Source organism: Microchirus variegatus, assembly GCF_963457635.1.
Source record: "Microchirus variegatus genome assembly, chromosome: 1".
NCBI classification, from domain to species: Eukaryota; Metazoa; Chordata; class Actinopteri; order Pleuronectiformes; family Soleidae; genus Microchirus; species Microchirus variegatus.
In genome coordinates this window covers 11,297,308-11,310,791 of record NC_139802.1, presented here as the reverse complement: position 1 = coordinate 11,310,791, position 13,484 = coordinate 11,297,308, and the positions used below count along the sequence as shown (strand labels likewise).

Below are 13,484 nucleotides of genomic sequence, written 5' to 3'. Positions count from 1 at the left end.
ATATTAAATGTCAATATTCCTGAGGTGACACTAGTTGTTATTTAATTAAAAAAACATCCCTATAGTCAGTGGTCTGGAAGTGGATCATCTTGAAACAACCTGATTTGTTTTGAATGCGGCTGTACAATGTAGAAATTGCTAAGTAAATTCAGATGCTGTAATCTACTTAATAGGCATATCATTGAATTGAATGGATGTTTTCTGGCATTGACTTTCAGTTTAAGATGCTATAGGAGAAGACAATCTAGATGGATAACTAAATAAAACATGTATTGTCTTGTTATGCAGCATGGCAGGTTTGTAGAGAGGAGGAGAGGGATAATACATTGTGTTGGCAGAACTGCAGGTATTCATTGAAGAAGAAAAAAAGCAGGATAGGGTGTGATGTGACTCAAATGCATTATTCATTTAAATTGCTCTTCTGTCTTCGGGTGAAGGTTGAATTGGGTCATTCCCAATTAAAAAAAAAAATTCCCAGCAGCAGTTATCATTCATTATTTTACCTTTCTGTTCAGCATCGTGCGGTGGGGATATCAGGGGACCTGGAGGGATCATCTTATCACCAGGATACCCGGAGCTGTACCCCAACTCTCTAAACTGTACATGGACTGTAGAAGTGAGCCATGGAAAAGGTAGGAAAACTGCAGTATATTTAAGTAATATGTGCTTCAACATAATCTTACATTCAGTGTATTCTAAAACATGCATCTTTTTTATCATGATATCATTTTATCAGATTATATTTTTTTTCATCAGGATAATAATAAGGTAAAGGTGTTGAGGAACTTCCTGTTTAGTACTTTTTTTGTTTGTATTGGGCTATTACAAATTCACACCAAGTTTTTGTGAAATTTGGTGCAACTTAATCTAGGCTTGCCCCTTTCGCGTTTCACCTTAGGGGGCGCTAAAGAGCTCTGGTGCAAAACACGGGTCTGAGCCCAATGTCAATATTTAATTTTTGCCAGACCTGAACTCAAAAATGACCGCAGTGGCACAGAATAACAATAGGTTCCTCGTACGAATTCTAAATGTTACGAAGCATAGACATAGACACACACACACACTTATTGAGATCAGATGTATCTCGACAGTCAGACTTCTGTGTATATAAAATGTAATTTTGTCCTCGCAAACAGCCACAGTTATGTGAATACAACAAAGTCGCAGGAGACGCATGCGAGATGCATGTCAATGCCGGGTGTCAACAGTCGTATCTAACACTGTCCACCTGTGATCGGATCTCAGGGGACAGATGTAAATATCAGGACTGGGAGGAGATTACTCAGCTGATCGTGCAGCTACAACAGACTCAAATAACATTGTGGGCGATTTTTAATGCCTGCATGTCTGGCTTTTCATCACACAACTGTTCAACGGGTCACTTGACAGGCTTCAAACTTGGCAGGTGACTTACTAACGGCACCAGTGTTTGCACACTGTTGTTTGATGTTTGCAGAAGAAACACTGAAATATGCTGGTTAAAAAAACCAGGCACACATTAAACGGGAATGGCGCTCATATAAATGTATATAAATAAGTGTGCAGAGTTTATGATTTTTCATCATGGTCAACTGACTGACATACACTTCATGTATGGGGTTTATTTGTAGGAAAAATGAAGTGTTTATAAGAGAAATTGGTTCAAGTAGTTTTTCTCACACAATGTACACAAGGTAGCCTTATGCATTTCTCATTTGGAAATGTTAAACTGTGCTTAGAATATTGCATTTTATAAAATTACACCACCTTATTAACAGCTTTGACATTTCAGTGTTCTGGCATTTCTTATTTAATAGTTAGTTGTGTTATCACAGCTTTCACGTCTGATCAGTCCACAGTTCTCCCAGACGTTCATATTCATTATCTTTTGAAAAGCACATCAAGCTTATCGCTGTGCCCTGACACTTAGATGTATTATCCCTGTATTTTACCACATTGTTTCTTGTTATCCTTTTCAACACCCATTGAATTGCCTTATGATGCTCCTTGTAAATTGTCATGATCCATATCTAGCATCTTTAATTCCTCTAAATAGTGGCTCACATCACTCTATAATCAGTCCAAGTTGAATTGACACCATAACAAGGGTCTTTTAATGCAGACTCTTGAGTTCCTGGGAAAAGGGAAAAGCATGTAAACTCTTACGATCAAAACTTTAGTTAAGGCAGTATTTCTACAAAATATTCAGAATCTAATATAATGGACCGGAAAACCTTTATTGTCATTACACATGACAATGAAATTAGTGGTGGTTTTCTCTGAAAACTATTGCAATAAACAAGATTCCAAGTATGTGAAATGGGTTCATTTTACATCAAGCATCTATGGCATGCAATAAAGTACAAGAGTGCCCAGTAATATCATTTACTTCCATCCACAGTACTACACGTTTAATTTCGTAGGCAGGTCCTTTAACATTCAGCAATAACTAAAGACCTGAAACTCAATTTCACCCACAACTGGAAACATGATAGCAACACCTGCAAATGATGAAAACTCAACTCTCTAACTGACTAATTATATTCTAAAAGGTCTAATATGGCATAGTGAATTAATCAAAATGTTGTAATAAATGAACAAATACTTTTAATTGATCGATTGGGTTTAGTGTGAGGCAATGGAAAGTTACTTTCTGTTTCACTGTCTGTTTGGAGCTGGGATGGATACCAAATGTGGCTATTTTAGTCGGTGTGTTTTTAGTATGGCAGAGATAGGGACTCAGGTGTTTGAAGCGACAATGCTACTTGTGCCCCTTAGCCAATATGGCTGTTTCACACTTAGGTCTCAGGTTCTCCTGGACCGCTCGTCACAGCCTCGAGGCTTTTCTAATACACAGTTGTGTTGATAACATTGTGAAAAGGTCTATTATGTTCCCTACGTTTTTTTCAAGCTGCGTCTGAAAACTGAATGTAATGTTTCGATAATGAAGCCATTTAGTACATACACAGTGTAGCGGCTGCAAAGCAAAGGTACAAACACACACTCCAATTATTTCTGGGACTTAAGTACATTTGTGGCAAATTTGCCAAATAGGATATGGCTCAGAAACACAGGGTATTATGACTCACAGGGCAACTCTGAGTAAAAACCAAGCAGCGGAGTGGAGGCATCATTTCTCAGACCTTGAGGGAGAGCTGTAATCAGAGTTTCAGTTGATAAGAGCTCAAAATGAGGTCCCAGAAGCACGTCTTCTTCATTTTAAAAGTGGAAAAATATTGACGTTTACAAGACTCCCTCTTAATAATCCCATTAAGCAAATCTTGTGCCAATAACCTTGACATTTGGTTATTGTTTTTACCAACATTTTTACTTCTGCAAAATGCATCTTTAATTGGGCTTCATTATTATTGTTTAGATTTTAATCGACTCTCACTGGTCATGCTTCTTGTGTTCACTGCATGAAGAAGATATAAGATACATATATAAACTCTAAAACAGATATGCAGGATAAATAACTGCTGTAATATAAAATGTAATCTACGCCTGATTGGAAGATATATTCATCTTAAGGAATAATATCTATGCGACAGTTTTACTCAGTAATTACCAACATTCCATCGCTGCTGTATTAAAATATAGCATTGTGCCCTCTTGGGAATGGCTCCTGCGTAATTTGCCTTTACTCTCTGTAGCACAGTTTAATTGCTGTTTCATAGAGCACAATCAACCATTTGTTATTTATTTTAAGGCCAGATCTGGGGCTATATTTACTGAATGAGCCAAACAAAGTGAGGCAATTCTGCATAATGAGTTGAAAGTCAGAGTTGAAAACATATTTGAATGATTTTTTTCCCTAAAAAATGTTTGTATTTGCATGATACCCATATTATCATGGATAAATAACTGCTGTAATTTAATCCTCATGTTCGGCGTCACTGCTGACAATTATAAAATGTATAATATAAGAAAGGTTTATATACATACATTAATCATAGTGCTGTCTCAGATATTATTTTATAATTACATTTTAGACAATGAAAATGTAATGTTTCAGAAATAGCCTTTCTTTTTATGTTTTCACTTTAAGTTTTCTATTAATTTCTCATTTTATATAGAATATAGATATTTTAATTTTTTGTTGAGATTAATTGTAGTATTCCCATTCCTGGTCCTGTTGTGGATTGAATAATTTATTATATAATGACGTTTATGTAAAGTTTTAACCGGCTAAACCAAAATAAATAGCGCATCTTAAATCAATTTATATCTATAATATGTATTATTGTTATGTATTGTATTAGTTACATCTAGTTAAATGTTTTTATTATCATTATTTAATCTAATTATAATTATAAGCCACAATGCAACCTAATCAAAGGTTTATTTCGAAATGTAATTATTTAAATCTTTTCTTGAAAATGTTTTAACACTGGCCTCATTGATTGTATTTTTTTTTTTTAACCCCCCCCCAAGGTGTTCAATTCACTTTTCACTCCTTCCACCTGGAGGATCACCACGACTACCTTCTGATAACAGAAAATGGCAGCTTTGCTCAGCCATTGGCTCGACTCACGGGCTCAGAAAGGCCTGCACCGGTTAACGCTGGCCTCTATGGGAACTTCAGGGCTCAACTACGTTTCATTTCCGACTTCTCCATATCATTGCAGGGATTCAACATCTCCTTCTCAGGTATGGGGGCATATGAGTTTTCTGTGTGTCGGTGGCAGGGAGAGGGGGGAACTATTGATACAGCCAGAAAAGAGGGCGGGAGAAAGAAAGCAGAAGACGTGTCGGTTAGATTTGATAAGTGGGGAAAGACGGGGAAAGACACGGAGACAGACGGAGAGACAGCTCACTTAGTGATGAGATCAAAAGTGGTAAGGTGAAACATGAGGAGTGATTTGTCAGCGAGAGTGGAAGCAGGCTTAAGGTAGACAATGCTCCAGGCTGTGCGGATCAGAGGAGGGTAATTAAGAGACAACGGGGTCATGCAGGTAGAGGGTGTCTGACCGTGATAGGAATGATCATCAAAGTGTGCCATGTGGGTCAGTATCCTCAGGACTCAGACAGCGTTGATGGTGGGGGGTTTACAGAAATAATGAAGCCCCCATTTAGAGACCAAGGTATACAGAAATAGGTGGAGATATGAGACATAGGGAGGGAGATGAGACAGATGGTGATGCTGAGTGAGCAGGGCTGATGAAGAGAGATGGAGTGAGCGGGAAGAAGAGGGAGAGATGGTAGTGTTGGGGAAAAAAAGGCGAGAGCCTGCTTCATGAGCATCCTGGCTAAATGTTTGCCTGCTGTTCGCTGAAGTGAAGCATAACTTGTGCAGCGATGAATATTCATGAATTTCAGTTTGTGTGTGTGTGCGCGCGCGTGTCCTTGCATGCTCTGTAATTAGCATCTATAGATGTCCTGATTAGAATTCATTTTGCAACCTTTTATGACCTTTTGATGAAAATTTGCCAATGGTGTCGGGCCACATCCTCCACCAGTATGCTGCTGTAACGTGTTGTTGCGCTGAAATCAATAGGCCTTTACACAATGGCTCCGCGTATACTGACAGATGCAAACCATGAGAGAAAAGCCGCAGCGATTTATACATTATTCTTTTTACCCACGCAGAGTTGAATCTACATCTCAAATGATAAGGCCACCAACAGCCCATAATACTGCCCACAGGGTGGCCTATTTTTGAGAGAGCGCATCCTTAAGCCAGACATGCTGGTTTCTAGCTTTTGGCATACATCCCAACCTGATGATGTGTCCTTGAGCAAGACGGTTAATCCCTGCAACTCCAATGTAGTTGTTTTCTTGGCTGGTTGTGTTTTCATAGTTTCTTTGAAAATAATGCAGGGAAACAGGCAGGCTTACATTTTCACACGTATATTGGTGACTAACAAATCATTCAATTAGGAAAGTAGTCTGACTAATATTTTGGCTTCTGTGTTTCCAGAGTATGATCTTGAACCCTGCCAGGACCCTGGGAAACCTCAGTTTGGCTGGCACACGGGTTCCAAGTTTGGAATCGGTGACTCGCTGTCATTCTACTGCAACACAGGCTATCGTCTACAAGGGGCAAGGGAGATTGTGTGCTTGGGAGGTGGCCGCCGTATGTGGAGTGCCCCTCTGCCAAGGTGTGTGGGTACGTGGTCAGCTGCTTTTATTCTGTTTTTTCAATATGTACACATGTGAGTGTTGCAGAATTTACTGTGTTAGCCACTGTCACGTTTTAAAGCAACACAATAGAGCTTCTGCTGAGCAACAGCACCCTCTGCAGCTGCAAGTGGCTGTTAAAGCAGTTTAACTTCGAGCCCAAGCGATTAAGTAGTTCATGTATGGAAAGATTAGGTTGAAACTTTATTAATCCCTTTGGGAAGTTCCCTCTGGGAAATTTAGGTTCTAGTGGTGCAATAACATCGGAACTGTTAGTGCTGTCGCTGTAATAAACACTTTCTTTATGTGGTCAGTATTAGATATGAATATTCCTTTATAATGACTTATTGGGACTGATGCTGACAGTTTAAGTCATTAGCATTTAGTCACACACACTTCTCACAGTGTTGGTTGCTGTTGGATCCCCACCATTTCATACACGACTATGCGAGTCTGTCATTAATTCTCTGGCACACATCAGGTCCGACATTTGAATTGTACCATTTTGTCATTATGATAATGAATCTGTGATGTCATTTCTACAAACTGTTGTAAGTTATTGATTGTGTATTGTCTTTGTGTTGCTCTTGCAGCTGAATGTGGGTCAACAGTTTCCAGCAATGAGGGACTTCTATTGTCACCAAATTACCCACGGAACTACGACAACAGCCATGAATGTGTGTACAGCATTCATGTCCAAACGGGCAAGGGCGTCAACATCACTGCCAGCACCTTTCAATTAGCACAAGGTGACATCATCAAGGTAAATGCGTCACACAGTCGCTTCAGTTTGGGGTCAGAACATCAACAGCCAACAAATAATCAGAGGGCTTGCAGAGGCTCACATCAACTCGGAGCATAAAGTATAATTTCTTTATTTAATGGTTGAGTAAATGAGGCAGAGTCGGGTGCTTTTCTATGATGTACGTCATGCGGGAAAAATGGGAAAAACACGAGGCAGCATTGTTTTGCCTTGATAGTCAGAGCAAAGGTCAAACAGCAGCAACAGCAGCAGTGTCCCTTTGGGGAGAAAGGATTCATTTTGTTTGCTCAAGGGCATTTTAACACTTTTGGTAAGCACCACAATTGTGATGCAAATGACTATGTCGTCCTCTCTTCACAGCTGGAATGCACCATTTTTGGGATGCAGATGTCTTGTCTAATGCCTCAATTACACAGCGTTGTAGCCTACTAGTTTTTTTTTTAGTAATTGTGTTGTGTAGTCGCAGTCATTTTTGTGAACATCAGAAATGTGGAAAGAAATGCCTTTAAAGCTCGATTAACTTTAAGAATTTGGTAAACAAAACCAAGAATGACCCCGTAGTACTTTTTAAAAGTAAATGTTCTGTCAGAAGTTCAAACTTAAAAGGACAATTATTTGAAAAATGATTTACAAAGGAAGCAACTATAAGACATGCATTTCTTTCAATGGATTATTAGTATTTAAATATGGATGAACATGTAATAGTTGGTTAACAATTGCTATTCACACAGACAATTTGACAAAGTTGATAACTATTTGTCCAACTCACCTCCTTATATTTTTTCAAGAATCCCCCCCACCGTCTCAATAATTCAGATGTGCTTGAGCTCACTATCAAATCAGCGGGAGGATTTATGGTCACTCCAATTTAATTTGCACATCTCGTTTGATCATTGGTTTTGCAATAGAGGAGCCGTAAAATCCAGGTTACACAGTGTCCCCATTTCTTCTGTTAACTGTTGCTCTCTTTCTTCAGTATAAATATTTAATTCTTAACATCATTGTACTTTATTTTGGTAGTACATCCCGGGTAACCAGAAAAACACTGTGTCCCTCTCTGACCAGGTGTATGATGGAAAGGATGGTGCAGCCCCGCTCCTTGGCACGTACACGGGCACGGTGATGCAAGGTCTGTCCCTCACGAGCACTTCCAACTATCTGTGGCTCGAATTCTACTCTGACCAGGAGGTGACAGCAGCGGGGTTCCGGCTCATATACCACAGTGAGTCGCTTTTCATTTCCCCGGAGGAGGAGGGACTTAAAGCTTTTCCAAATGGGTGAATTTAGCCTCACCTCAGGGGCCAGACATTTCCAGTATGAGAATTTAAAAGAAATTTTTAATTGACCCTCAACCCACTTCACTGTGTCTTTCACTGTCAGAACACGCATTAAACACAGCGTGCTGTTTCTGCTCCATTCCTGCAGGACATTTTGCGTCGTCCCCCCCCATGTGAATTCTTTTAATTATTTATTTTTTTTGCTCTCCACTTCTGTAATTAGCACATACAGTATGTCTGCTTAACTGTACCTTGTTAAAACAGGTGAGTTATAGTTGGTATTGTGTTTGTGAGCTATGTGTGTGTGTGCGTGTGTGTGAGCTTCTACACATGCGTACGTGTGTGCATTGAAAGTTGGGCCTGTTGCTATAAGTGAGCAAGTAATAGATGGGTTTTGTTTCTCATCCTAATTGGTTTGCTGACTGTGTATTGTTGCTAACTGTTTCTAATTTATTACTGTGAGAGAATGTTCTGGTGACACTGCATTTTGCGGTCCAATTTAAAGTGTTTTTGTTTCACCTGCAATCTCTGAATTCCTCTTATCTACTTTAAGGTTTTCTAAGGAAAAATTAACAGAGCTACTAAGAATGGCCACAGGCCAAGTGCCGTTTTGACTTTAATTATATGAAAGCCGAAAAAAAGTTTCAGCTTACTTGCAGTTACTATAAGCCCTCTTCTTGAAATGATAGCCAAATGTGCCAGGAACAAATGGTTCACATTAAATAAATGAAATTTCATTTTTAATGGAATGTGCTGTTTGGCAATTGTAATGAACTGTTAAAAGTTTTAGATCCCGACTTCATTTACAGCAACTAAATGAATAGCCAGCAGTATCGAAATGCAACCAAAATCAGCTCGGGAGAAAATCTGCTGTCTGAGTTACATAATTAGCCCTAATTATATATAGAAATATTGTAATTTAAATTAATTAAAACATTTTCAAGTTATGTGCATAAGGTAAATATCACTGTATAAGCTAACTCATGGTATTCATATCGCAGTGCAACATTTACTCCATCTTTTCAACCAGAATTAATATCCTTTCCAACTTAGAGAGGAATGAGCACCGTCTAAACGGCAGGAGGGCCAAGTGACCGTGCTATACAGACAGTTTATTAAATCATAACTGGAAATCTGATCATGTTTTTATGACTCTTCTACCCAAAGTGTCGAGATAATTTTCCAAATGTGAAGACCATCTCCTGGAGATTTACACTGGTCATGGCACTTGTTATACTACCGTAACATCTGGCATGGGCATGGACTTCGATGTGAGAAGTCGTATAAATCAGTACCGCTGGGTTTATGTGCAGCCACTGTTGCTGCATAGAAGAACATTTACATTTAGTACCTGAAAGAGAGAAATGCACATAAAGGCCATGGTCAAGTTCACACATGGTGAACTAAAGATTTAGTGCAACATTTTCTACTTTGTGGCTTGTTTATTTTTATTTCTCTTGTAATACCCCAAAGTGTTACAATTGGATGGGCTGTTTCTCAATTGTGGTAAATGTCCACACTCAATTGAACCTTTAATTGTGAATGTCTAATTGTGCTCTCTGTCCAAAAGGAATCTTTTACTGCCAAGTCATATAATAGCACTGTAACCCCGGCTTTCATTTGAGCACAACCGGAAATTAATTCTCAAAGATCAATCGATACCGCTTTACAATACAGATAAATGAAAATATGGGGCTGGTTTTATAAACTGGCTGTTTCCTTTGGATGTGGTTGTTAATGTTTACACACAGCTTTGTGTTTATATCATTTTTCAACTTATTCTTCTGTATCGTTCTTTTTTTTCCAATCCTACTTTTCCAGGCTTTGAACTGTCCCACTGTGATGATCCAGGGGTGCCGCAGTTTGGCTTCAAAGTCAGTGACCAGGGTCACTTTGCCGGAAGTGCCATCACATTTGGTTGTGATCAAGGTTACACCCTGCATGGCAGTGGTATACTAAAGTGCATGACTGGGGAGAGAAGAGCATGGGACAATCACCTCCCATCATGTATAGGTAAATCTTTCTGCCTGTGCACCTCTATACCCAGCCTTTGCCTCTATGACACAGTTTGTTCCGAGTCATTCTTTGTCTTTTCATCCTCTGCTGTAGCTTAAAACATTCATAAGGGCCAGGTACTCTGTTATCTTACTTAGCAACATGCGAATGCCAATGATTTATCCCTACATGATTTCTACTTAATTGAACTGTGTTGAGCGAAATGCACTGCTTGTCATTTTGTAAGAGAATATAAATGGCCCAGATGTTTTATTGTGAATCATTGATCTATTTTTGTGTTCTTGGTAAAACACTATTATGAGCACTATAGTGAAGCAGCCACTATCGAGCCGTGTTGTTTGGGCTTCCGTTTCATTAGTAGACTATGCAGTTTAAATATGTAAACCCATATTATTCTCAAAGTAAAGGTGTCATTATTACTTATTATTATTATTATGGTACTAGAATTATTCATGAACATAATGAACAGTGTACTTTTATGTTCTGTACAAGCTGAGAAACAAATGATAAAGCTATTTCCTGCACAGTGCTAGAGTCTGGAAGGTGTTTTGAAGCTGTGTCTGTTTCTTGATGACTAGCTGTGATGGATTAAAGTAAAAAAAAAAAAAACATTTTCAAATTCTGGATGTGTGCACAATTGCACTTTAAATGCCACCGTTTCCCAAGGCTTTTTCAATTAAACACGTATTGTCCCTTTTCAGTGAAAGGGTTTCAGCCTTGCATTGTGACATGTTCAGTTAAAAAAATAAATAATAGTTGATTAAGTGTTTAATGGTACATTTTAATAGTGAGTTATGTATCTATGAGCTGAATATGAAATGTGATGATTTTCAGCCATTTCTCCCTCCTGGCTGATGTCAGTGATGACTTCATTTGCTCAGTGTTGATGATACTGATTGTAGTCTACCGCTGTGGCAATCTAATGCGATTTTCCTATTAATTAAGTGTCATTTGTTCTGTAATATAGATAGCAAGACGATAACTAGGGGAGAGACGGCACAGAGCTGATAAGATATTTCCGTCAGGCATTAATATCTGTAGCAGTGGTCGTCCCTGCAGTCAGTCCAAACCCAGCTTATATTCTATGGACAGTTTTTTTTTTTTTTTTTTTTTAAGTTAATTAGTGGCACCATCAGGAGGCAAACTCAAAAACAAAACAAGTTTTACAGCTTTGAGTTTCTCTGGTCAGGCAGGCACTCTTTGTTGCAGTGAAAAATTTTATTTGAAAAACAAAACTGTTGATTTTCAACAAATTGAAATGTTTAAACATTTACATTTTTGTACACATTCTGTGTGTGTATGCAGCGGAGTGTGGAGGCATTTTTAAGGGTGAGTCCACAGGGCGAATCCTCTCTCCTGGATATCCCTTTCCCTATGACAACAACCTGAGGTGCACCTGGACAATTGAGGTCAACCCTGGCAACATTGTCAGGTAAGTTGCAAATGAATGGTCCTATAATACATGCATATTTATGCAAAATGCAGTATATCCTGTAAGAATGAAAAATAGTTTTTTGGTTTCTTTGTTAACTCAGCCATTTATACTATTTTTTTATATAGAAAAACATAGTCATTCAGAATATTTTAATTAAGATTAATAATATTTATTATTCCTGGGTTCGAGCCCCAGGGATTAGGTGAATTGGTCACTCTGAATTGACTGTAGGTGTGAGAGTGTGAGTGAATGGTTGTTTGTCTCTATGTGGCCCTGCGAGGGAATGGCGAACTGTCCAGGGTGTACCCCGCCTATCGCCCAATGTCAGCTGAGACATGCACAGTACCACCCCCCCCCCCCCCTGCGAGAATAGAGCGGTAGATGATGGATGGATGGAATATTTACTATTAAGCATAATTGTTCATAGAATATGGTGAATCTGGGTAAATAAAATCTACAAATAGTTGCCCCAACATGTGCGTCATCTAAAGAAACAAATACATTAAGAACAAGTTTCAAATCACTTAGTGGTGAAGCCAAAGGGAGTATGATTGACATTATTGAGATGCTGCATTCAACTGAAAGACTTCACAGAGAACTTAATGTATGTTTATTTATCTGCATCCTAATTTAACTGAGGTTATTCTCACTTGGCCTGACTACAAAAGACTTGAAGATGAAGACAACCCAAAAATGTTTTCACTCGAGTTGTAATCAGTCAAGATTCAAAATATGAAGACATCATCGAGAGAAACAGCCTGCAGCAGCAACATTAACGATGACTGGGAGATGGGAATTTATAGACGGTGACACTGCCCAAGGGAATATTCCTGGGACATGGAAACATTTATTTTGTTTTGAGAGCATCGAGTATTCCTATAATAAAATCTATTTTGGCTTTGAGGTCGAAGTAAACATGATGTGATTCCTAATAAACGGTTTCATATTCTTTGTCCGAGAGGCTGCTTCAAGCCAGCCCTTGATGAGACTGCAGATATGTTCTCTGCTCTTGTTTTACTGACAAAAATCAATTGATGATAGAGAATTGCAACAGAAATGCCCAAAAGCCCAGAGGACACCATTTCTTGATAAATCTCCCCTTTGTCATCACTTTAATCTTAGCTCCCAGTTGAGTTGTCTTCTTGAAAATTCAATTTGACATTGGTGAATGAAAGTAAGCAGAATGACATCTCACTATGAATGTTAACATGTTAGACTGGGTTGACTTAATCTGACAGAATTGACCTAAAGTCAAAGTAACAATCTCTCGCAGTCTCCAGTTTCTTGCATTTGACACGGAAGCATCCCACGATATCCTGAAGGTGTGGGACGGTCCTCCCGAGAACGAGATGTCTCTGAAGGAGGTTAGCGGCTCCCTGCTGCCTGAGGGAATACACTCCACTCTCAACATCGTCACCATTCAGTTTGAGACCGACTTTTACATCACCAAGTCTGGCTTTGCAATCGACTTCTCCAGTGAGTATCTTCTTCCAAGAAGTTGCATTTATTTCCAGTGTATTTTCTTCGTGTATCATAATGTGTCACTCACTTTTCTGGACAAATGCAGGAATAAGTGAAAATAAAATTACTTTTATTTTAACAATATACAGTACTTTATTTTTTTATTGCCACTCAAAGAGTTTTGTTGTCATTGATGTTATTCTGCCTGTGTTTGGTCTTTGTGAACAGAAATGTTAGCATTATTTGTGTACTGCATTATTCATCTGAAGATCTTTGTCCAGCAATACTATCAGACCTGAGAGTGGGAGCATGTGTGTGTGTACCCTTGCAGCACGGGTGGGCAGTGCCAAAATCAAACTGCTAAACTACTTGTTTTTTTTCCCTATCTTTTCTTTTTTTGAGCAGCAAAATTCACTTGCTCCTTTGTGTTTTC

At 38.8% G+C, this 13,484-nt stretch overlaps 1 protein-coding gene across 1 annotated transcript in view; it reads left to right on the top strand.

The window, feature by feature from the left end:
• Positions 1–13,484, top strand: part of LOC310929905 (CUB and sushi domain-containing protein 3-like) — a gene marked incomplete at both ends in the record, with an annotated part of 208,391 nt that overhangs the window by 85,042 nt on the left and 109,865 nt on the right. The window contains 8 exons of the mRNA XM_083892768.1: positions 516–632; positions 4,414–4,629; positions 5,900–6,088; positions 6,693–6,862; positions 7,928–8,084; positions 9,961–10,152; positions 11,461–11,587; positions 12,864–13,066. Coding sequence (XP_083748894.1) covers positions 516–632; positions 4,414–4,629; positions 5,900–6,088; positions 6,693–6,862; positions 7,928–8,084; positions 9,961–10,152; positions 11,461–11,587; positions 12,864–13,066 — 1,371 coding nt within the window. The remainder of the gene's footprint in view (positions 1–515; positions 633–4,413; positions 4,630–5,899; positions 6,089–6,692; positions 6,863–7,927; positions 8,085–9,960; positions 10,153–11,460; positions 11,588–12,863; positions 13,067–13,484) is intronic.